Raw genomic sequence first — 24,982 nt, 5'->3', positions numbered from 1 at the left:
TGGAAAGATAACTTTGGCAAAAGGGAAGAAGCAGCGGTTTGTACAGAGACTGGGAAGGCCAGAAGTAGATTTTCTGGGTGAAACGACCAATAATTTGGAGATAGATGAATCAGAAGGGAAAATATTCACAAATATTGAGCTTTGTGCATTTGCCTTTTTTTTTTCCCCCCAAACCTGAATTTGTAACCCGTGATTAAGTGCAGAATATTAAGTATCTATATTATTCATATAATTAAGGTAAAAAATATTCTTATTTTTGTTTATCATGTTTTTCCCTCAATTGACATATGGTTTTGAGTTGTTCCTTCCATATCTGTATGTCTCAATGGAGAAAAACATATAGTGCTAATATAACGTAATAACCATGAAGATCTGAATGGAGCCAGTTCTCACTCTGTTATGTGTTGGTGGGTTTTGGCAAGGGAAGTGTAACCTCAGATATCCTTGGCATTATATTGTGATCAGGTCCACCCTCTAGCCAGGCTTTATCCATCTTGGTAGAACCGACAGTGCATGTCATTTGTGAAAGTGAATGTCATTTGTCATTTCTATGAAGATGCTGATTCTCTAAGGCCTGAACTGACATGTTGTTATGTGGCATTCTAAACAGACACCAGGCTGGGTTTGTGTGCCCTCAAGTTTTCCTTGAGCTTCCTGCTGTGGGAGCAGAAACGTTGGTCTGAGAATGTACAGCTCCAATCCCCCTTCCCTTACCTCAGCTTCACACAAAAACACTGATGGAGCACAGAAGGACTTTGTATTGTTTCAAGATCTGGCTACAGTTTGGGAAACTATGGGTTGGAAGAGGTGTGACCTGAGAAGCGGGACAGACTGCATTGGCTTAGCTGCTGCTCCACTTGGAGTTAGGGTCCTGCCCATGATCCACTCAGAGCAATGAGCAAAGGAGCCACTCAAGGGTGGCTGTATTTCTCAGAAGGGTCCATGCAGTGTGCTTATGGCCTTTTGTGCTGCTTTGCAGGAAATGTCTCCACTGTTTGTCTGAAACCCTGGTGAATCTGAAAGATAGTCAGAAATAACAAGGTCAAGTATCTTCTTTTTTTCCCCACAATTCCTAGTTAATTGAAAATGAAAATAGTGATTATAAAAATGTAACCAGGAAGATTCAATGTAACTTTCTTAGAGAGCAGAGATCACAATCTCCAGGGAAGATGGTACAGATAGGACTTGCCCCGCTGATCTCTGTGCAGCACAAGAGTAACAGAATCATGCTTCTTATTCATATGGCTCAGATACATCTACAAACACTGTGAGGCTACAGGACAAGATACAGAGCAGCGATTTGCTTATCAGTCTTTCCTAATCCACTTGCGTGTCCTTTCCACTTTATGAGGACACTTGCTGCTGTGTATTTGATTGATGAAGCATTTAGGTACACACAGCTGAAACTGTATCACTTTGCCATTCTACTGCTAAAAGAGATACAGTGCTGTGATTTCTTCACTGCCCAATTAAGCAACAGTTTATTTTGATGGCAGGAACAATTCTTGTATACAGAATAATGGTTGGAAGTGTAGTTAAGATAATTAACAGTGTCGAAATATTTTAAAGTAATTTGAACTGAACACGAAAATAAATAGCTGCATCTATTGCTATCAGTAGAAGGAGACAAAGTGGGGGTTTGCCCTTATTTCCTCACTGAGATTTTGTCACAGTGATTTCATCTTGTTCCTGAGCTCTGCAGTCTTCAGAGGGCTCTAACTTTTTGCGAGTGCTCGTACTAGTGTTTTAGTCTTTAAACCCCAGCAGAACAACCTCTGTAAAAACAAATGTAGCTAATAGTGGTGGGCTCTTTTTATTCAGTATGTATCTGATTGGTATTTTGGACTATTCTAGAGGATTTTTCTATTTAAGTTGATTGATTTTCTTTTTCTTTGAAAAGATAGAAATGCGTTTTCAGGGAAACTTTTTAAAATATTCTGTTTTAGAATAAGATTATTATTCTACTGAAATATGAAAAGCAAAATACAATAGAAAACATGAGAAATAAATATATTAAAACTTCATCATGTATTACTTTTAATTATAAAGGGGTTTTGAGTAGTTTGAAAATCACTTAAAATTTTCTAAAAATTGTTTTCTAAATCAACACAAAACATACTTATTTGTAATTCATTCACAGGTATTACTGCCTTGTTGGAACATTTATGAGAAACTAATCCCCTTTAATTGCTTTGTTTCAAATATTCTGCTTCCATAGTCATATCTTTTGTTGCTTGAAAATGTCAGGGTTAAGTCACGTCTTATAATAGCATCTGATGTACAAGTGGGTCTTGAAAGATCTTTTCCCACACAATACGGAAGAAAACATGACTATTAAATTCTCTAATTACAGGTTTTTTTCTTAGTCCATTATTCATTTTAGATGTCTCTATATCTACTCTGTTTTGGTGTGGTGTTTTTTTTTTTTTTTTTTTTTTTTTTTTGTTTTGTTTTTTTTTTTTTTGTTTTTTGTTTTTTTTTTTTTTTTTTTTTTTTTTTTTTTTTTTTTTTTTTTTCCTAAAATCATACATAGAAGACTTGAGTGCAGATTAGGGGTGAAAAAAGCTTTTAATTGGTGAGGCACTTACTTGCCTTGAGAGCAGGCCTCAGCTGTTAGTGCTGCCTCAGGGAAAGGCAGCACCTCTTGAAACCCTGACATCTTCTTGTAGTGATCCTTGGGTCATCCTTGGGTGGTGAGCCCATCCAGCCACAGCGCATACCCCAGGTGATCCTTGGAGCTTTCCAACTGCCTCTGGTCTGTTGCCAGTGGAATGGTGTTCAGAAACAGAATGCTGCAGCTGTTCCCCAAGCTACCTCCAAGGCAGTGATTAAGAAAAGAGTTAAGACATAGTTTTATTCAACTTATAAGAGTAGCATTTGAGAAATAAGACATCCCATTATAGAAATACCGTAACATCAGATCACTACTTTCAGTGCTACTTTGTCATGCAGTGATACTGGAGGTAAATCACTGTTTTGAGCATTAATGATAGGACCACTGCCCCCTCTAGTCATTTTTTTTACACACACTTATTATGTTTAATTTAGGTTGCTTACATTTCTGGAGAGATTTTTTTCTTGCCTGGTATCTAACATAAAACTTCTGGAGAATGGGGTACAGGTCTTGATCTGTACTCTGTCTGTGACAACAGTGTCAAATGATAAGGAAGATAAGCCTCTTCCCTTTTCAGAAGGTCTAAAACTGCCTGGTTAAAAACAATTTTGTATTTTTTTGGTGCTTGGAAGTTTGATTTGTTATATTAGTATGTTGAAATTCAAGTAAATTTTCTGTTAGATCATAATCAGGCTGTAATATATTGTACTCTAAAGTATTTTATTCACAAGGATTGATCAGCTAGAGGAAACAGAAGTCAGAAAAAAAAATGTTGTTTTGGAGTTTTTTTGGTGGTGGTGGTGGTGTTTAAATTTTGTGCTAAAAAAATTAATTTTAAAATTTTAAAATTTATTTTGTCCTAAAAAGTGAGTTTTAATTTTGTGCTAAGTTGGTGAAGAATAAAAGTGCAATCTCAGCCATGATCCTGGCTTTCCATTTTTCTAATGGTCTTATGTTGTTGCCTTAAATGGATGATGTATCATAATGGTTGTGATATATTTATATACTTATGAGTACAAAAGCTTTTCAGCACCACACCTGGTATGTAGAGGCTCTAATAAATACATAGTTCCCTTGTCCTATTTTGATTTGAATTGACAACCTTCTCTTTCCTTCTTTCAGGAAGAATATAAAAAAAATGAATTGATTACAGGTGCATATGATTATAATAATTTATGTGGTGTAGAAATTTTTTGTTCAATTCCCGCATTAGGTAGATAAACTTATTTTAACTTTTGCTGCATGGATTGTAAAAGATAGTCATCTTTTAGATTCATCTGAGGGTGAATACTTACTGTCATCAGCCATCAGAAAGTAATCTGAATTTTCAGTAAATGGTATTTTAAAAAGCATTCTCATATGTAGATGAAATAACATACCCCCTAAGTTTTGTGCATTTTTATAATTATTTCTCAAAGTCTTAAAGGTGTAAAGTATTTTGAAAAATTCAAGTTTTAAACTTCTTTTCTAGTTTAAAGTTTAACTTTGCTAGAGGTAGAATAAAACATCAATTTGTGATTCAAACTGAAGAGATGTGCAAGACAACTGCATGGAAGGATTAAAGGGAGGGACAGAAAATTAAAAGTGTATTTTGATGATCAGCTTGCTGAGATCAGTGCCATCATGTGGAGTGACTATCCCTCCTTCATATGTCCATGGGGGAACAGATGAGATTTTACAGATCCTTCCAGGCCTATGCTGGTGGAGACAAAGGCAGAAATCTGCTCTCCTCAAAGGAGATCTCAAAGCACAACACTATCGTAATTCTCCAGTATTCTCTCTAAGATTGTCAGTAAACTGAGACAGAAAAAGAACACCCCATTTTAAGTGGCTGGAGAGAGATAGGGATTTTTCTTCAATTTCTTCACTAATTCTCCATCTGACTTCACAGTGAGAAAACATTTTAAAACCTTTCTTTATATTGTTGAGGTGAGAGGTCTGTTGGTGTTTTGTTTTGAGGCCTGAGGCCTCAAATTAGTTTTGATTCTTGTCAAGTTATGTGTCCTAGGTCTCCCAGTAACAGATATGTCCATGTCCCTGAGCAGGAACTGGTAAGATGTTCTGACAGTTCTTCTGACTAGGAAGAATCCAGCTCAGGATAGTGGTCAGAATCCCAAGTCAACCAGAGCCACCTCCATCCCTCCCTGAGAGCTGAGAGAGAAAACACTGACAGGTCAAATTTTGACCATGAAAGATTTTTCAAGCCAGAACATCATCTCTATGTTTTTATGATTTCTACTGACTTCAGAATGCCTCAAGTATTAAGTTTCTTTTATGGTTTTAGAGTCAGCCTTCATATCTAAACATCTCTAGAGTATAGTCATTTGATAGGGTGAGGCAACTCCAATAAATGTGCATAAATCTATCAATTTTGCTTTAGTGTATAATATGTAGAGAGAAAAAAAAAAAAAAAAAAAAAAAAGATGGTATGTAAATAGAATACCATTCTTTAGCTGGTAGGTAGAAAACTAGGTGTAGCTGTAGAGAAGTAACTGTAGCTGTAGCTAGCCTGTAGGGGAAAATAAAAGTGTTTCCATGTAACACTGACTGCACCTTATTCCTTTTCATAATCTGCATGCTAATCTCTCTGAATAACAAGAAACATGGATATAACAGGATATAGTTCTGCCATCAACACATCTACCTGAAATGCTTTTAAACAGTCATAATTGCCTGAGGAAATTCATAAAGTCATTAAAAGAAGACAAACCTTTATCTTGCTTTGAATTCTTAAGTATGCCTTGAAGGGTGTGGCATGTTCATAGCCCACACTGACTGGTGAATTAGCTGGAAAAATGATCACTGTTTAACACATGCAGACAGAAACTGACAGTTAGAAATTATGAGTGTCCAGAAAGGGCTTATTCCCTTCAAATGAGGTGTTCCTTATTTCCTGCGTCCAAAGTGAGCAGTGTGCTAGAGGATGGGAATGAGAACTGGAGTGGGAAGCTGACTTCTGCATAAAATTCAAACCAGTAGTGGCTGCCTCTCAGGGGCTTTTCTGGGAGACAGTGGCTCACTGCTGTCAGCTCCCCCTGTGTCCCCTGTGTTCCAGCAACTCACATCTCTAGGAACAGGACATGGAATGCTGCCACTCTGGCTGAGCTGAGATTTCAGTATGAGAAGTGAACCTGGAGTCCTGTATGGAAACGAGGTACTGCTGATCAGATGTGGGATGTCAGCTGGCAGCCAGCCCCAGAGATAACAGCAGGAACAGCATATTGAATAAAATTCCTTTAAATGCTGTGAGAGGAACAGTATCTTTCTCAAAGTTATGCTATGTCTGCTTGAAAAGAGAGCAAATGAACAATAAACAGAGGGATGACTTTCTCCAAGCTATCTTCAAATGTATTTAATTTTCACACCTGGAAAGCACAGCTGAAGGCTATAGTTCTCAGTAGCAGTCTTCTGCCAAGGACCTCTGGAACATCAAAAGTCTCCTTAATGTACCAGACATGATGTAGGGAGAAAATTGGTTACCTGCTGATTGGCATGACTTCTGACTCATACTTCACAATTGCCTTTCTCTCCTGGCTGAATTTGTTTGAACTATGGGGAAATAAATTGCCCCTGGAATGGAGGTAGTGTAGTGCAAGACAGTCATGGCAACAGAATGTCTCTCCACCACCTCATTTGGCTTCAAGGGTTTGCTGCTGCTTCCTAGGCTCATGAGTGCTGCTGTCAGGAGGCAGAGAGAAGATAAAAGCCACACATTCAAGTTACGTCCCAGCATGGGCCGTTTCTTGTTGTTCTCCAGCTGGTCAAATACAGAGAGTTGAAGCTGGTTGGTTCTTTTACTCTTTGTATGGTATACCTCCTTCACTCACTCTACACAGCTGATTATTCTTCCTTTTCTAAGATATTTTATGAAGTTAAATACAAAATTTTTGTACTTTAAATCTATCTCTTTGCGAGAAAGTTTCTTGCTTAAATTTTTAATTGAACAGGTTTCTTATAATGTCATTTGACTTATAACTGATAAGTCTTTAAAGATATAATTAGTTGGACAAGGTTCTGTTCCCTTCGTATGGGATTTTTTTTAGTAATTCTTTGTAACCAGTTTTACTTATTACTTGAAAACTCACTATTTGCCAATGTCTCAAAACAAAAATCCAAGGAAGCAGTGTGATCTTTCAATTCACTTCTGGCTGAAATTTGTCTTTGGAAGTTTACTATCAATATGAGATTTGTAGCCAGGGTAGAAATATGTAGAGTTCATTTTTGCGGTTGATAAATAGGGTAATAAATGAAAAATAGCATAATGAAAAGATAAATAAAATATTTGATTAAAAGCAGAAAGAGACAACTTAAAATCTTAAAACTACTTTAAAAGTTCAAACTCGAGGCTTGGCCTAAAAACACGGTAATTAAAGAGAGCCATACCAGAACAGTAACAGCCTATGCCAGTTGTCTATTCAGTGATAAACTGTTGTTAATATTAAGAAAATAATGTAGGTAGAGAAATTCTGAAAATGTTTATGTCTTTCAGCTTCAGAAGCCCTCTTAAAAGATTTGGAAATCTTTAATATTTCTAAACTACTTTAGCACCTTTGAAATTTTTCTCCATTTTAAGCAGTCTTTGCATTATTAGAATATGTCAGGTTTAATACTAAAAGCAGATTTGTTTGTTCCATAGTGACCTTCTGACCAAGGGCCATCATTCATATATATTTTCCTTTATTTCCTAATTGATGCAAATGTTTTTATTTTTGGCAAAAAACTCGGGGGAATATCTGTCATCACTGATCCACTGCTTCACTAAAAGGCAGAAAGTGAGGAATGAAGCCAGAGGAGCCAGTGGCTTTCTTTGATCAGAAGAAGGGTATGGATGAACCTGGGAACGCACTTCCGTTCACTGAGAGCACCTAATAAAAAGGTGTCACATGAAGCATTTCCCAGTGTTACCAGGATTTGGTTTTGGTATTTAATTTCCTTCAGATTATCTTCAGGAAGCATGACTATTAAGTTTTCTATATTCATCATCCTTTTTCATGAAGTTTCCTTCAGATTGGTTTCTGTTGTTGGTTTGCATGTAAACAGTTTTTGGAGAGCTGTTTATCTAGGCATGTCTTATTATTAAGTCTCTTTATTAACATGTGCCATGCAGCTCTGATGTGCTGATTTAATGTGCTGTGGTTATAAGCATACTAAATCACATGGCGTTGTCATGAGTAAATGTCTATAAATAAGTATTTCAAATGGATATTTTAAATTAATTTTTGAATTAATGCATTCTAAGTGAGCAGAAACCATCAACTGAGTTAAGGTGAAAAATCTCTTTTGAAATCACTCTTTGAAATTCAAAACTTGCACTATATCTTTTTGTGGTCTAGAAAAAGCATCGAAAAGCAGATCAGTAGATGTGGAGGGAAGGGTAGGAGCAGAAAGGAATGACTATATCTGTTGCCACTATTTTCCAGATGAAAGTAATTTTTTTCGATCAGATGAGATAAATTCAGAAGCTTAAATAAAGCATCATTGTCTTTACAATGTGCTCTGTTTATAAATATATCTGGTCTCTATTCTCAACATGTCGATAAATGAGCGACTATTATTTATAAAGGTCTGAATTTTTCAGCATTTTATAAAAAAAATGAAACTTGTTCTAAATGTCCTCTTACGTGACAAAAATGAGTTGCTCTACCAAGAGACTTCTAGTACTAAGTATTTTTAAAGCAGTTGGAAGCAGAACTACCATCCTTAGGTTTTCTACCGTGTGGGAATATCTTCTGTAACTTGTTTTACTTACACATTCATGAAGGTTGGGGAACAGACAAGTGCAAATGGCTGCTTTAGATATGATGCACAAAATAATTTTAAGGAAGAATCTGGAGTAATGGAGGAGAACTGAACATTTTAATAATGGGAAAGCCTATGAAAGTACCACTCATTTATTAATTGATGAAGAAAAAAATTGTCAATCTGTGAATATTTCAAGTTGTATACAAAAGTTAACACATAAAAAGGAAGTGCTACTGCAGATAAATTAGAAAAAAAAAAAAATCATTATTCTAGCATGATTAGAAGTAAAAGGGCTAGAACAATGAGTTACCACAGGATTTTTTTTTTTTTTTTTCATTAATGGCATAGAAAATACAACGTAAATTATTCATCCAATCCTATGTTCTTTAAACAGAGATTTGAGCTTCTGTGGAACAAAGTTTAAAAACTGATTTAGAAAAAGATGTTTATATTAATAAAAAGAGACCATCTTTTACAATATGTTTATGAAAATGAATAATTAGATGATCACAATTCATCAGAAAATCAAATATCAGTTTTTCTACACAAGCTTCATTTTTGGGACAGATATTTTTCATTTTTGTTCTGTACTTTACTCAAAGCAAGAGGCAACTTTTTTTATAAGTCTTATACAAACAGAAGCAGCTGGAAATTCATATTGCTTTAAGGTTTTTTTTCTAATTGAACCCCAATATGAAATTCTGTTTATTTTCAAGCTACTGCATACAAATAGTACATAGCCCTATTTTTATGGTTCTGTGGTCAGCACAAGAGTGACTAACAGAATAGTCACTGTGCCTGATGTCGATAATATGCAAAGAGTGCCCAGCCTAATTAATGTTTGCAGGGATGAGACTCTTGTATTATAAACTGATTTGGATTTGCAGTACATATTCCATAAGAACAGGTCAGGAAAGAATATTTGATTCATTTTTTTCAGCAAATAATTCTTGTTGTTATCAGGAGACTCCTAGAGTCAAGCAAAACAAAGGAGAGAAGTAATTAAATTTTATCATCGCATAATCAATGGTAAGCTCTACCAGTAAAAGGTCTCAAAGAAAATTGAAGGACAATTATGCTTCCCATACTTCCTCTCTTAATCTTCTAGTTCATCATGTAAAAGGGATTTGGGTACCTGTATATGTATCTTGCCAAATACAACCAAATATTCATTATTTCTCTGTTATTAGTAGTATGATGAAAACATTCCAACAATTTTTCCTAGCTCGGTTTTCCTAAACTGCCAAGCATAAGGTATAAAGCACTGGGGCTTTTCTCCACCTGAAGCATGTATTTTCTGAGGAAAGTTCAGATGTCAACGACTCTGTAGCAAATATGGCAGCTTTATGGATTTTTAGAGGTTGATACCACTTTGTCTCTAATTTTTTGTAAATACTTAAAGGTTGTGCTATCTATGAAGATGGGAATTTCTCCACTGATACTGGCACAGTCTTAAAGAGTTGATTATAGCTTTTGCAAATAGGGCCTCATAAAATAATGCCAAGAAAAGAATTATATGGTCCATTTTTGTTCTTTTTTTCTGATGTGTCCTTAGAAGATCCCAATATTCCTCAAAGCAAAATAAATTTTTTGGATGTCTGCAACATCCAGCATCTAATGATAAGTGACTGATGAATGTTCATCAGGAATTTTCTTTTAATTCCTCTCCTGAGGTTACCAAGCATAGAGGACCCCATCAACATTCAGAAGTGTGTCTGCAATGACTGCTGTGCATAAATTCACTAATTTTTTTGTTCTTTTTCTGTCAACATCACTGGGGATTTTTGTTTGGTGGGTTTTTTTGTTTGTTTGTTTGTTTTTGGGTTTTTTTTAAATTCAGTTAGCAGTACACTGAATAATGTCCTCTGAAAAAAAATTTCCTGACTTAAAGTTATAAAAATTGCCCCATCACCTACATAATCAAGTTATTGTTAATTCACTGGTTTGAAGCAATTTGAGCTGCCATCTTGCACATCCAAAGTGTTATTTTTGGGTACTTCTGGTGTATTTTGGAATGAGGTATTGTCAAATGTTGGTAATAATGACCTGCTGTCTAGGTTTTGAAAGACAGTTGTCTGCCAAGGAAAGCTAAAGGAGCCTCCCTTGGACTGGAGAATGTAAACCCCCTTCCCTCCAAATTATTATAATTTTTCAATTAGGGGCTTTCTGGCAAAGATGTGGGAATAGGAGTAACAGTTCTTTACTAGGAATATTAAAAAAAAAGAAAATACAAATGTAGTAGTACAAGAAAACAAGCAAGGAAGCAAACAAATATCCTGGAAAACCCCTGACAGAGTCAGGGATACAACCTGGCACCCTGTTGGTCAGGGTGTTGGAAGCAGTCCAAATCAATCCTCCTGGAGTAACAGATGTGGTTCTGTGGAGTAGAGATGGTCCTGTAGAAAGTCCAGTGGTGACAAGATGGGTCCAGTCTTCCTCTGGGAATCCAGTGGAAAAAAAACAGGATATCTTGTGTTCTTCAGTCCCAGTTTTTATCTAGCTAGGAACAGCTGGCTCCTCCCCCACTGGCTGGAGCATCTCACAATGGGTTGATGGAATGTGTCATGTCATTGGTGGGCCCTAATGGCCCATTATCAGAAGATGTCCCGCTGGAGGATGGAGGGGTGATGAAAGAGATATGAAACACTGCCCACCCTGGATTTAATGGCTGGGCCATTATCAGAAGGCATCTGCCCCCCTCCCCCCTGGAGTTACAAGAGAAGGATAAAACATCTCTCAAAAAAACCAGTTTTCCACAGATGAAATAGAATGCATATTTTTAGGTTACATAATCCAACACGCCTGCACAATAGGTTCTGGATTAGTTTATGGAAAACAGCAGGGATAGTCCTTGCTCCAGAGAAACATAAAATGAGTAGGAACTGAGGTCTGCTGTCTCTCCAACAACTCCCTCAGTCATATAGCAGGGCTTTCACTCTTCATGATGTGGAAAGGGAAGATGGACAGCAGGCAAAAAGAAAGATATTCTATCCTAGTTTTGACTGGTTTGATTTCCAGTGACTTTACATCTCTTTAGCTGCTGAAAATACTTGAGAATGATAAGAAAATGTGGAGTTCCACAAGGCAAGATAGCATGCTGTAAAGCAGATGTAAATACTTCTTGCATGTGGGAGAGGTGGGCTCAGTAAGGAAGATCTACCCTAAGTCACCAAATCCTCTCTTTTCCACTGAGTGTCCAATCCTTTGACCAGTTAAGGTGACTCACTCAGAGTTCTGCTTTCCCTTCTAAGTGCTTTCTTTCTTCTACTTTTTTACCTCATCTCTGCCTTTAATATATCATTCAACTAAATATTTGTTTGTTTGGGTTTTTTGTTTTTCTTTTTGCTTACACAAATGATATAAATAAGTACATTGTGAGATAAATAAAACTTATTTTTAATTGGTTTGTGCTTAGCAGCTTTTATGTGTGCCACTCTTTTCATTTGCTGGGAATCACACTCCTGGTGATGTAAAAATAAGAGCAATTGGATGGGACAAATAAATAATTTTTGACCTTTATATGCCTTCCATATGTTAAATATATATGGAATTACACAGAATGAAAGCTGGAATGACAAATTATCAGGGAAAGTAGCTATGATATAAAATAGTAATTTTCCATTTTTTTTTATTTTATTTTCTGGATTTAGTTAAGAAGGCTTGGAAGGGTTCTGTAATTGCTTAATTTGCTAAAAGCCATTGTAAATTATTCCAGCTTTCTGAAAAAAAAAGTCTTGTCAATCTCTTATTCTGTGTTCTTTCCCTCTGCTTCCATTACCCACTTCAAGGTTTTTACTTTCCCTGTTAGGCGAAGTACCCAGAAGCCAAGGGAGTGAAGCAGGGAAGTTTCGTTTTGCTTCCAGAGTAGTGTCGATGGCCGCTCTAGGAATCAGAGGTTTCTCTGTAATGGTTATGTTCCGAATGGCCTATGTGTCATCTTTTCATCAACCTCATGTCAGAGAGGCATGCTTCAAAAGCAGGAACTGAGTCTGATCACACTGGTTTGCAGTGACACACAAATAAGCTGAATAATAATATCTTAGTATCTGCTTTCTTTTCTGCTTTTTCATTTCATGATTTTTAGTCAAAATACACGTGTGTCTTACCTTTGACAGGGTTGTATTCTGCTGTGCAAAATACCACCTGTTAGAAATTTATATCTTTGTGACTCACAGTGGAAATATTGCTACATATCAAAAGAAATAAACCATTATGAAAGAAATGAAATATGGTGTTACTTGGGTTTCTCCAAATTATAGATTTCTTTTAGCTTGTTTTTTAAAATGTGTATGATTTTAAAAGCTTGAAAATAATATTGTTATATAGCTTTCTGTTACTTTGGATCGCATATACTACAATGAATATATATTTATTGTTATATTTCTTCATAGATATTTCATTGATCATAACACAGAAGAGGATAGGTATTTCACCATTGATGCTAGTACTGGGACCATTAAGACTGCCAAGATCTTTGACAGAGAGGAGACACCTTGGTACAACATCACAGTGGCTGCTTCTGAGATAGGTAAATAATTTATTTGGCATATAGTATGAAAAATAAAAAATAGAAAGGAAATAATCACTCTCATATTTTAAGAAAGGCTACCTTAATGTTATGTTCCTTTTAACACCAGGGCGTTTTTAGCTAGTCTGGATAAAGGAGAGTTTTCCCTGTGTGCGTAAATACTCTAACTCCACAGAACAATTAAAGAAAATGCCATATGCCTGTGTGATTCCACCTGTGTAAATTTGCCACATTTCTCTCTGCATGGGACAGAAAGCTGCCAACCGACCCAGCAACATTTCTAAGCATTCAAGGTCTTAAAATCAATATTTTGTCCCATTTATGGTTCACAATTTATACGCATTAGAAGTTAAGACTATTAATACTGTCTGAGAAATTGATCTTTCTTTCTTGTATCTAGTGTCAACTATTTTAGCAAACTGGATGCTGTCTGTATGCCCATGTTAATTTATACTTCACAGATGCCTAGTAGTTTCTGATTATGTCTCTGGCCTTTTAATACGTAAATTGCCAAGTAAAGATACAATAAATACCTGTGCATTTGAAAGTCCTCTGACTACTTTGAGTAGTCTGAGACAAATATTTCTACTTGAGGCAAGGAGAGTTTAAAGAACTTTAATTAAAAAGTTATTTTTTTATTACAGAGTCTTTATTTTTTTCCACAGTAAAAGTTTTTAATTTAAAAAACTCAACAAGGTAAATGAAGAAAAAAAGGGCCCCATCCTGGCAATCCAGATTCAGTCCTCCTAAGCACTATTCATGATACCATCCTTCAGTGGCAGTGATTTCAAACAAAATTGTGAAATGCTTTTATGTATATATATTTTTTTTTAATTTAATGTTAAAATGCAGGTTTTACCTCTAACATGTTCCACTGATATTATTGAGCTTGGTCTGCTTTCATCTGTTTCACCTCTAGGTTAAAACTTAATCTGTTCTGCCACTACAGCCCTAGCACATGCTACAAAACAAACAGCATGAATGTGATACAGGCTGCATGAGGCCAGTATGTTTTCAGCCCCACAAAGGCTTATCCAGTTCTGAGGGTTGACCAGCAACCCCCCAGAAATGGCTTGACAATAATTAATGAGATGGCATAATTGGAGGTGTTTTGAAAAAGCAAAAAGGTTTTAACTAAAGAAGAATATAACAAACTATACTAAACAAAATAATAAAAGCTGTGCAAGGTGCAGAGAGGTCCCTTGCACCTGCTAAGACACCGAAAAAGCCCTGAAAAATCTCCGTGCTCTCTCTTAAGTACTCAATGATTTAGGAGGATTTTTTGGCCTGCTGCCCAATAGAAAATAGCTACATTCCTCGAGGAACGACTCAAGGAACCAACTGATGCCTTTGTCCTGGGACTGAGCCAATTATGGTGATAAAAGCATGGAAGCTTCTGGTTCTTCTTCCTTAAAAGTTCCAGGGGTGAAACCCAAACTCTTTTCCTAATATGGAAACGCCTACGCAGGTGTAGGGGTGCACTACAATGTGAATGTATTTCATAAAGGCAACAAATTGTTTCTTACTATTGTACCTACATTCACAACTAAATTGACATCTTGGGCTAAGTACTTTTAAGTAGTAAATAATAGGATCTAGAATTTTATGATCAGCTCTTTGAAAAAGTAAGCACTAACAATCCTGTGTTCTTGAGAGTGTTGTCATGTATAGAATGTGCTTTTTCAATTCAGCATAAAATAAAATAAGATAAAATATACTTAAAGCCTAGTCATAAAAAGGTGAATGGTGTTAATTAAAAAAAAAAAAGTTTTAAAAGCTACATTTGGACACTGAAAAAAGGAGTAGTCATGAGTCCTTTTCTGGAAACCATTGAAATGCAATTATTTTACAGAAAGAAATCTCAGTAGCATAAAACTTAAACATAGGTTTCTCCACATTATTTGCTTCTAAAAAACTACCACATCACATAATCAACAGAGTACTGGTACATGTATTATGCTGAGAATAGTATGAAGAAGGAGGATTATGTTTAAAATTAAAACAGAATGGAATTAGTTATAAAAATTATGGGGTTTTTTGTTTGTTTGTTTGTTTGGGGTTTTTTTGGATACTCTGCTTAGAATTCTGTTTCAAGTGCAATTTGTTACAGTAAAACAGAATCTGATTTTTTTGTCCTCTGCGCTGCCTTTGTTACTGTTAAAGCTGGCATTGGAAAAATAGGTAAATCTATAGTGTCAGTTGGAAAAACAATTCATTTATGAAAAAAGGAAGAGACAGTAGTGAAGAAGAGATGGATGACAGACAGGCTGACAGGCAGTCTAAATGACAGATGGCTTTTCCTTGTCTACTTCCTCAACCATTTTCTTATCTACAATAATTTGGAAATTACAAAACTCTTGTTCTCTTCCAAATCTGTTGTGAACTTAATAATTGAATTTATGGTGGAGGAAAGAGCATATGTTGTGTATGGCCAAAGTTCTTCCTTTAAGTGCTATCTATCCTGTATCTAGTCTTGTGGCTTTTGCTTTCAAGTTCAAGCATGAAGTATTGCAGAACTAAGACTAAAGCTATCAGTCAAAGGTTATGACCAAAGCGTTATTTATCTGTGGGAGTGGTATTCCTCAAATTTACCTGAGATAGTAGAAGGCATTTGCAGTTTCTGACATCATTTGCTTGGCCAAGAACACGGCAGAACCTGCAAGGCCCATAAAGATTGTATTCCTTAAACAAAAAGAAGTGCTCTGCAGGTAAAAAGTGTTGATTGTAGTTAGTTTCTTGAAGAGTTTTCCTCTCTTGACTTTGTGCTGCATTTCACCAATAGAATCCAGTTTCTACCTATCTGTCATCCTTTTGGAAACTATTGTAACTGGGCTTATTTTATGTAAATGATATTTAGAATCGGCCTTATATTTCTACCCCCAACTGTATGATATCTTCATTCTTCAGCCTTATTCGTTCTGAACCTTTCATATGACATTTACTTTCACTTTTCATATCTGTATGTGATATATGCTGTCAGCATTTGTCAAAGGTCCTCTCTGAAATCTGAGCAAGTCCTACCCCTTTGCTCTGTGGGACTAATGCTCTTGTAATAATCAGCAGGTTTCTGCTGTCACTTCTTAAAGCACATCATTACCATAAGAGAGGATGGGCAATCCTTTTCTTTCTTTAACATACATTGTTCTTAGACAGCAGCATACACGGAGGAAGAGGGGAATTTTTGTGTCCAGAAGCATCTACTTTGATTGTTTCAGCATTGGTGCTTCCTGAAATATCTTCATAGTATTAGAGCATAAGATGATAAAGTAGTACTATAGTTTGTGTTGAAGGTTCTAGAGACTAAATCTGGGGCCAGGGGGAAGGAGTAATAATACTAATAGTAGTAGTAATATTTTAAAATACAGATTCACATAGAATTATCACCATTTAATTGACTTCTTAGAATTCTTTGAAAAAAACTTTAAATGTCTGTATGAAAGAGGGAGAATATACAATTTGCTTAGCTCTAATAAGTGTTTTGAACAAGTCTTTGACAGGACTCATTACAGGAGTAATGAGAATAGGAAAGTACAGAGCAAACACACAATGTTTTATAACAGATGAAAGTGATTTAGAGGAAAGAAATACAGTCATAGCAATACTGAGAATACAGTCAGTCCCTTTGGAAGTGGAAAAATTAAGGCTGAACTATTTTAAGGACGAGGGTAGAATATGTCAATTAGAATTCATTATAATGATAGCATTCAATGACAGGAATTGATTCAAATTCCAAAATTACCTCCCTAGTTGGTAAGAATTAAGGAAGATTGAAAGAGATTCATGTAAGAACTAGACACATAGAAGAATGGGCTAGATACATGAAAGGTGAAGTGGATTGAAAAATGTCTCGAATGACAGGTTCAAAGGGCTGTTAACCAGCAGCTGAAATTGCAGCTGGAGTCCAGTCACTAGGAAGTATTCCCAGTGTCTTATGCAGGATACAATACTCTCTTCCCTCCATTAATGACATGGTATGTGGAACAGAGTGCTGTCTCAGCCACTCCCACACTCTTTGCAAATGACATGAAACTGGAGTAATGATTGATACACCATGCTGTCATGTTGACAAGGATCTCAACAGGCTAGAGAAATGGGTGACCAGGAAATGGAGAGAGATTTAATAACAGGAAAATTAAATAGCAAAGAAATATTTAATAACAGGAAATTCAAAGTCCAGTACTTGGAGAGGAATAATCCTATGCACCAATTCACATGCAGGGCCAACTGGCAGGTGAGCAGCTTTTGAAAGGATGTGGTTGAGACCCTGGTAGATGAAAGCTGGACGTGGTGCCAGTGATGTGCCATTGTGGTAAAGGAGGCCAATGCCATTCTGCACTGGGTGAAAAAGCCTGTTTCCAGCAGGCTGAGTGAGGTGATCTTTCCCCTCTATACAGCCCTGGTGAGGCCACACAAGGAATCCTCCCAGATCTGGGCGTCTGAGTACAAAAGAGACATGGACAAACTGGACTGTCTCCAGTGCAGGGTCATGAAATCATTAAGACTGGAGTATCTCTCATATGAGGAGATGCTGAATAAGCTTGGAATGTTCAGCCTGGAGATGTGAAGGCTCAGAAGTAGTGCTAAGATAATTGTTAGAGGGAGTCTAAGAGGTGACTAAAGATCAACACAAGGAAAGAGTTATCTGCGTAGTATCCAGTAACATGACAGGAGGCAATGTGTGCAAGTCGAGGAACAGAAAATTTCATTTAAACCAAATAATAAAAATGGTTTTACTGTGAGATTGATCAAAAATTCAAACAGGTCACATTGAGAGGTTGTGAATTCTCTGCCTTGGAGACATTCAGAACCCAATCGGACATAGCCCAGAGCAATGTACACTGTAGAACCAGCTTTGAGCAGAAGAGATGGACTTGTAGATCTATGGAGGCACCTTTAAAGTCGATTATTCTGTGATTTTTTTGATCCTGGGAACTGTGTATTTAATGTGGAGGAGAAAATGAAAAAAAAAAAAAAAAAGAAGAAGAGCAAACCAGCTTATTGATGCATTTTTCAGGTGAAGTTAACATCAAAGGATTATTGGAGTTCATAAAATACTGGACATTTAGATGGATAATAACTGTGCTTCTAATCAGAAATGTGATTTTTTAAAATCAAGAGAAGTGCTTATATTTTTAAGATTTTAAAGGTAACTTCAACTGGGAAGATTTAACATGTTTCTCTTATGCAGCTGGTTATCATATCAGTGTATAGAATGGATTTCTGGGTTTATTAGATCATCAACAGTTTGGGGATCCTAGCTGTAGTGTTCCTGAGTGTCTCCAAAATACTCTCCAGTAGCTGAAAATGGAAAATCAGGCCATTTTCCACTATTTGCTTAAAGGACCAACTTGAATAAAACTACAGAAACTTGTGTATGAAGGGTCAATAAAGAGTTCCTAATTTTTGAAGCTGTGGAGTGGCTGTATAGAACAGGAGAACTGAAATAATGGTGTTTTATACCAGATTCTGTCATATCCCCCAGACTTAATGAAATCCTATCAAAAGACAGCAAAAAATGGCCATGAAAAAATATACTGTATATACAGAGCTTTGAAACCATAATGGATTAGAGATCAAAATACTGAAGAGGCATCATTATGCAGCGGGTTTTACAGAAAAAAAAAACAGGAACCTCCAAGGTGTTAAAAAAAAAAAAAAAATCAGATATTGGAAAAAAAAACCCAACAAAACAAATATATTTGTCTTTGTTTATACATCTTCTGTATTTACTTTCCCATGTGTATTTCTTATTTGAACTTCAGAGGAAAAAATACCTAAGTGTTGAGTTAGAGCAGTACGTCACTGATAGACTATGCAATACCATATCTGCTATGGAAAGGATACCAGGAAAAAGTCATTGCAAAATAGTACACAAATAAATAATTTTTCGACACATTTTAATAGATTGCAAACAAACCCTGCTCGGAATTTAAATATATGAAAAGTCAGGATAACTCACAAGAATGAAAGTTTGGAACAGTTATTTTACGAGACTTAGAGTAAAAACATTAAGGTGACTTCCTAGTTATAAGGTTTTTTTTTTAATAAGTCTTGATAAAAAAACAATAACAGAAAGATACAGTTACATAACTCAGAGGAAAACAGGATCTATGGGCCCAGATGGGATCCATCCCAGGGTGATGAGGGAGCTGGCAGATGAGCTTGCAAAGCCACTCTCCATCATTTACCATCAGTCTTGGCTCACTGGTGAGGTTCCAGATGACGGAAACTGGCCAATGTGACATCCTTTCACAAAAAGGGTGGGAGGGAGGATCCTAGTAATTATAGACCAGTCATCCTGACCTCAGTACCTGGCAAGATAATGGAACAGTTTGTACTGAGTCTCATCACACAGAATTTGCAGGATGGCCAGGGTCTCAGGCCCAGCCAGCACGGGTTTAGGAGAGGTAAGTCATGTTTTACCAACCTGATCTCCTTTTATGACCAGGTGACCCACCTGGTGGATGCAGGAAGGGCTGTGGATGTTGTCTATTTGGATTTAAGCAAGGCTTTTGACACTGTCTCCCACAGCACACTCCTGGATAAGCTGGCAAACCATGGATTGGACAGGAGCACTCTTTGCTGGATTAGGAACTGGCTGGATGGCCAGGCCCAGAGAGTGGTGGTGAACGGTGCTGCATCCAGCTGGTGGCCAAGTCACCCGTGGTGTCCCTCAGGGGTCTGTCCTGGGGCCAGTTCTGTTCAACATTTTTATTGGTGACATGGATGAGGATATTGAATCTTTCATTAGTAAATTTGCGGATGACACTAAGCTGGGAGTATGATCGGGGTACGCAAAGCAATTACACGGAGACGAGAGATTTCTCAGGGCAGAGTTGTTCCTCCGAGAGACCCCAAGGCTGAGCCAAGGCCCAGAGCCCTCTGCCTGTTTATTTCTTACTTTTTATACATTTGTGGGTCTGGCTGTAGATTGGCTTCTGGAGCTTTCACCCCTCAGCCGAATGGCCAGACCAACTGTCAGTTACATTTGTTTTCAGGTTAGAAATATGCAAACAAAGGACAGAGAATGAAAAACAAAGGATTTGTTTATGTTACATGTGTAAGAAAAAGTGAAAACTGCTCTAATATTGTACAGTAGCTAAAAAGTCTGACTCCGTTCTATGAACAATCAAAAGGCTTTAAAAAACTCAGAAAAACCAGGGTGACAGGGAGCATGTGTTGATCTGTTGGAAGATAGGATGGCTCTGCAGAGAGATCTGGACCAGCTGGATGGATGGGCAGAGTCCAATAAGAAGAAGTTTAATAAGTCCAAGTGCTGAATCCTGCACTTTGGCCACAATAACCCCCTACAGCGTTATAGGCTCGTGATGCTGTGGCTGGACAGTGCCCAGGAGGAAAGGGACCTGGGGGTACTGGTGACAGCAGCTGAACATGAGCCAGCAGTGTGCCCAGGTGGCCAAGAGGGCCAAGGGCATCCTGGCCTGGATCAGGAATGGTGTGGCCAGCAGGAGCAGGGAGGTCATTCTTCCCCTGTACTCTGCACTGGTGAGGCCACACCTCGAGTATTGTGTCCAGTTCTGGGCCCCTCAGTTCAGGAAGGACGTTGAGATGCTTGAGCACATCCAGAGGAGGCAACGAGGCTGGTGAGGGGCTTGGAGCACAAGCCATATGAAGAACGAGTGAGAGAGATGGGGTTTTTCAGCCTGGAGAAAAGGAGACTCAGAGGTGACCTTATCACTCTCTACAATTTCCTGAAGGGTGGTTGTAGACAGCTGGGGGTTGGTCTCTTTCTCCAGGCAGCAACAGACAGAATGAGAGGACACAGACTCAGGCTGCGCCCACGGAAATATAAGTTGGATATTAGGAAAAAGTTTTTCTTGGAAAAAGGGATAAAATACTGGAATAGTCTGCCTGGGGAGGTGGTGGAGTCACCATCCCTGGATGTGTTTAAAAAACGACTGGATGTGGCACTTGATGCCATGATCTAGTTGAGGTGTTAGGGCATGGGTTGGACTCGATGATCTTGAAGTTCTCTTCCAACCTTGACATTCTGTGATTCTGTGATTCCGTGATTCACAGAGACAACTAATAATATGTAGCAGTGAAATATAAAAACCCTCGAGATGCTGAATAATGAAAGTCCTATAATAACATCAAATAAACAGATAAAGTGTATTGTTATAGTGAGGTGTGGTTATATCTGTTCTTTAGAATCACAGAGATGTTGCTACCCATATTACCATCATTAAACAGCAAGTTATGAGAAGATTTTGACAGTTATTTTTTGCATTTTATGTTTGCAGGAAAGAAATTACCAAGATTTGGGTAGGGTACTAAAATATATTACTCCTGATGGCACTACACGAGGCTGTCATATGGAGAAGGATAACTGAAGCTAGAGGGGAGATATAAAGTATACATAGTATTTCTGTTAATGCTATTAAGAGGCAAGGTGATTTATTTTACAAAAAGTGAAATCAAAAGACAAAAATACATTAACAATTTCTTTTATTTTGATACACATGAAAGAAACATATGCATTGCCTGAAGGAAATAAGTCTTCAGATTAATAACTTCCTGGCATACAACACTAAAAGAAAAGAACAAGAATTTGTATCAATTTATTGTCTCATTTAAAATTTTTCCACATAACCAAGAATAACAGTAATAGCTTGAGTCAAATACTTAGTTTTTAGACAGTGTTTCCTTTACAATATCTTTAAGAATTTTTTTTTTTCTTACAATAAATATAAAATGTCCTCATAGTGATTTTCAGTCTTGTTTGGTTTTTTTTTTTGCTGTTTTTTTTAACTAATATTTTTTGTAGTAATAAAGAATAGACTTAAACAATGAAATTCACTACTTTTTTTCAACATTATTAGAGGGAAATATTGTCTTTTATATTGTTTTCTATATTTTTGATTATTTCTATAGGTACATAACAGAAACAGAAATAAAACTGTTACCACAAACCCTGCCTTCACCAAGGGAAAAAAAATCACATTCATACTTCCTCTTTGACCTCACTTGTATTCTGCCTGCTAGCACAGTTTCAGAAAGACTTTTGGTGTTGGTAGCATTTACTTTATTTTTCAAAGAAACAGAATCTTCCACAAAAAAATTTTCCTAAATCTGAAAGAGATTAAAGTAGATTGTTAAAACAAATCTACAGGGTCTGATTTTTGAGACTGAATTGGTCATGGTGTAGTGACAAGGACCTGGCTATCTGCTATTTTTTACTGGTGAGAGCTGGACACAATATTGGTACCCTGTTTGAACTTATCAAGGATACACAGTTTACTTTCAGCCTTGGCAAGGTGCCTACTAATGCATCATAACAGTATGAATTTATAGCTTCATATGATCATTAAGGTTGGAAAAGACTTCTAGCATCATTGAATCCAACCATTTAGCCAGTGGAAAAGGAGGCTCAGGGAAGCTGTTTTTGCTCTCTACCACTACCTGAGAGGAGGTTGCAGCAAGGTGGGGGTTTGCCTCCTCTACCAAGTAACAAGTGAGAGGACAAGAGGAAATGGTTTAAAGTTGTACAGTAGAGATTTCAACGATATTAGGAAAAAAAATCTTCATTGGCAGGGTAGTCAGGCACTGGAACAAGCTGCCCAAAGAAGTGGAAAAACAATTCCTGGAAGTGGTCAAAAAACATGTGGATATAGCAGCATCTGCTGTTCTTTTAAATGTGCTTATCAACGCAATACGTAAAGTCTACGAAAAAGCTATTTAAAAAATCCAACAGTCGTTGAAATGCAGTTCTCCATCCTGTTCAAGAAATGATGCTTCTAATTCCAATTTCAATGTTTATTCCCCATTTATATTGGTTTAGTCATTGGCTGCTAGAAATGCTTGATTTTCTTCTCCTGTTTCTCTGGGAAAAGCTATGATGGAGATATTTCTATGCTATCATCTGAAAATGAGGTAGGGTATGACTCAACTACCAAGGTGGGGCCCCAGAGCAGGGATAGAATTTGGAATTACATGGCATTTATTTCCTCATTTGAAGCTTTGTGAGGCTTCAGAAATCTCAAAAGGGGCATTTCTGGCTACAGAATCAGCATGTTTTGTGGTGCCCTGTTCTAATCAGGAAGTCAGCACCAAAATTGTCTGTGAGAATTTCGCTTGCATTAAGGCAAGAAAGGTTTTCCAGCCTGAAAGGTTTTCCAGCCTGAAAGGTTTGAATATTTTTGGTCTACTGCAATGCTATGGTTACTATTGCTTCTGTAGTTGCTGCTGCTGTCACTACTATTACAATAAAGAAGAAGAAAAAAGTGAGCAGTGCCTTCAGCTTTGTGTTCATCAGTAAAAAGTTAAATTTTGCTACAAGAAAACAATAAAAACATTTGCTATCTATCATCAGTTAACATTATTTAGAAGTACCCATTTCCTTAATAAAAGAATACTGGAACATTACCCTTATTCTTAAATTCTACTTTTTTTTTTTTTTTTTTTTTCCTTGACAGAAAATTTAGATAGTTTATGATATATATACCATCCTGAATTAAACACAGTATTTTATTAATATTGACACTCTCAGTTGCATGTTTGACATTCTTTCATCACTTTAGCTTTGTTTTGGTAGTGTACTTTATCCTTCCTAGATCTATGTTAATTCTTCTAATGTGTTAAAACAAAACTTTTTTAGAGAAATGCAATGAGTCCTTTGGACTTTTCTTTAAAAAGTAATGGTATACAGAGCTAGTTGAATTTCCCAAGTATTGGTTTGCATCGTAGGGTCTTGAAAAGATGTCATAATGGGCTTATAAAGTAAAAAGTTATGAACCAGGTTACAGTAATCTAACAGAAGAAAAAAGGAAAGGAAAAGAAAAGAAAAGAAAAGAAAAGAAAAGAAAAGAAAAGAAAAGAAAAGAAAAGAAAAGAAAAGAAAAGAAAAGAAAAGAAAAGAAAAGAAAAGAAAAGAAAAGAAAAGAAAAGAAAAGAAAAGAAAAGAAAAGAAAAGAAAAGAAAAGAAAAGAAAAGAAAAGAAAAGAACCCCAAAAATATTGTTGATGTTAGGTCTTCTATTCTGAAAGTCATTCAGATAGATTTTTTTTTTTTTTTTTTCATAAAGTCTATGGGAATTTTGTTAATGTGAAAAGAAAGTCTCAGACATCAGTAAAAGTACTAAAATTCTTTCCCCTTATATAGTGCTTTTAAATTTTGGCCACAGAAACTACTAGAAGAGAAGAGTCAAGGCTTAACATTGGCTGTTAATTGGGTCTTCTGTATATCAGAGTGGACTTGACAATAGAGGATGTGATAATGAAATTGATTTACTTTACAAATGTGTGGTATTCTGGAAGAAAAAATATTTATACTAGGAAAAGTCTCAAGCATAAAAAAGTAAGTCCCTAGCATAGGTAAATCAGAGCAATATTTCTGCTTCAGTTGCCCCTTAAAACAGAGAGCATTCACTTTGAAAAATATACTCCTGAGGCATAATGATAATAGCGCACAGAATATTTTGTAATGCACAGGCCTGAAATGTATGTCATCATTGATTACCTTAAAACTGGAAAGCTGCCAGACTGATGCAAGAAATTTGTCTAATTAAGAAAAATGTGCTATCAAAAGTGCCACTTATTAGATTGGTTTGGAGATTGCAGGTGAATTGAATTCTTGAAAAAGATTGGAGTATATGTTGAGTCTCAAAATCAAAATTTAAAAACATAAAACAAAAAAAAGTTGTATTCCCTTTAATTCCTTCTCATTCTCTTCCCCCTTTATAAATTGTTCTGTTGCCTTGCATGCAAATTTGTGTTGTATGCACACTGTTCAAGACTGTTTTGGTAAGTGGTGTTAATAATGTACCATTAGCATTTTGTAGTGAGTGCCCTTCAGCATGGAAATTTCCCTGCAAATGTCAGTGATCCCATGAGGTACCAGCTTCCAGAGAGTTACTTATATTACCTTGTGCATGAAGAGCTCTTTTGAACTGATGATGTATTTATACATTCTTTGTACTGCACAACAGCTGCAAAAGAAATAAAAGTAAACTTTCTGAATCTCCAATAAAATCTCTCTGTAAAACTACTGCAAATCTAACAGACTGAGTAAGATTGCTCCAGGCAGTAGTGACAGGCATACAAGAGGACACATTCAAGATGGGGCAAAGAGTTCTGCAA

The 24,982-nt window shown here is 36.6% G+C and overlaps 1 protein-coding gene across 7 annotated transcripts in view; it reads left to right on the top strand.

Moving 5' to 3' along the window:
• CDH18 (cadherin 18) overlaps positions 1-24,982 on the top strand; it is a 530,347-nt gene that overhangs the window by 481,177 nt on the left and 24,188 nt on the right. For all 7 annotated transcript variants that reach the window (XR_009208059.1, XM_058421421.1, XM_058421423.1 and 4 more), the window contains one exon: positions 12,748-12,884. Coding sequence is in view for 6 of the 7 variants with exons in the window: in XM_058421421.1 (XP_058277404.1) it covers positions 12,748-12,884 (137 nt within the window). In the remaining variant the exon portion in view is untranslated. The remainder of the gene's footprint in view (positions 1-12,747; positions 12,885-24,982) is intronic.

The sequence above is a fragment of the Hirundo rustica genome, chromosome 1 (assembly GCF_015227805.2).
Source record: "Hirundo rustica isolate bHirRus1 chromosome 1, bHirRus1.pri.v3, whole genome shotgun sequence".
In the NCBI taxonomy this organism is placed as follows: domain Eukaryota; kingdom Metazoa; phylum Chordata; class Aves; order Passeriformes; family Hirundinidae; genus Hirundo; species Hirundo rustica.
This window is presented reverse-complemented; position numbering and strand designations above follow the sequence as displayed.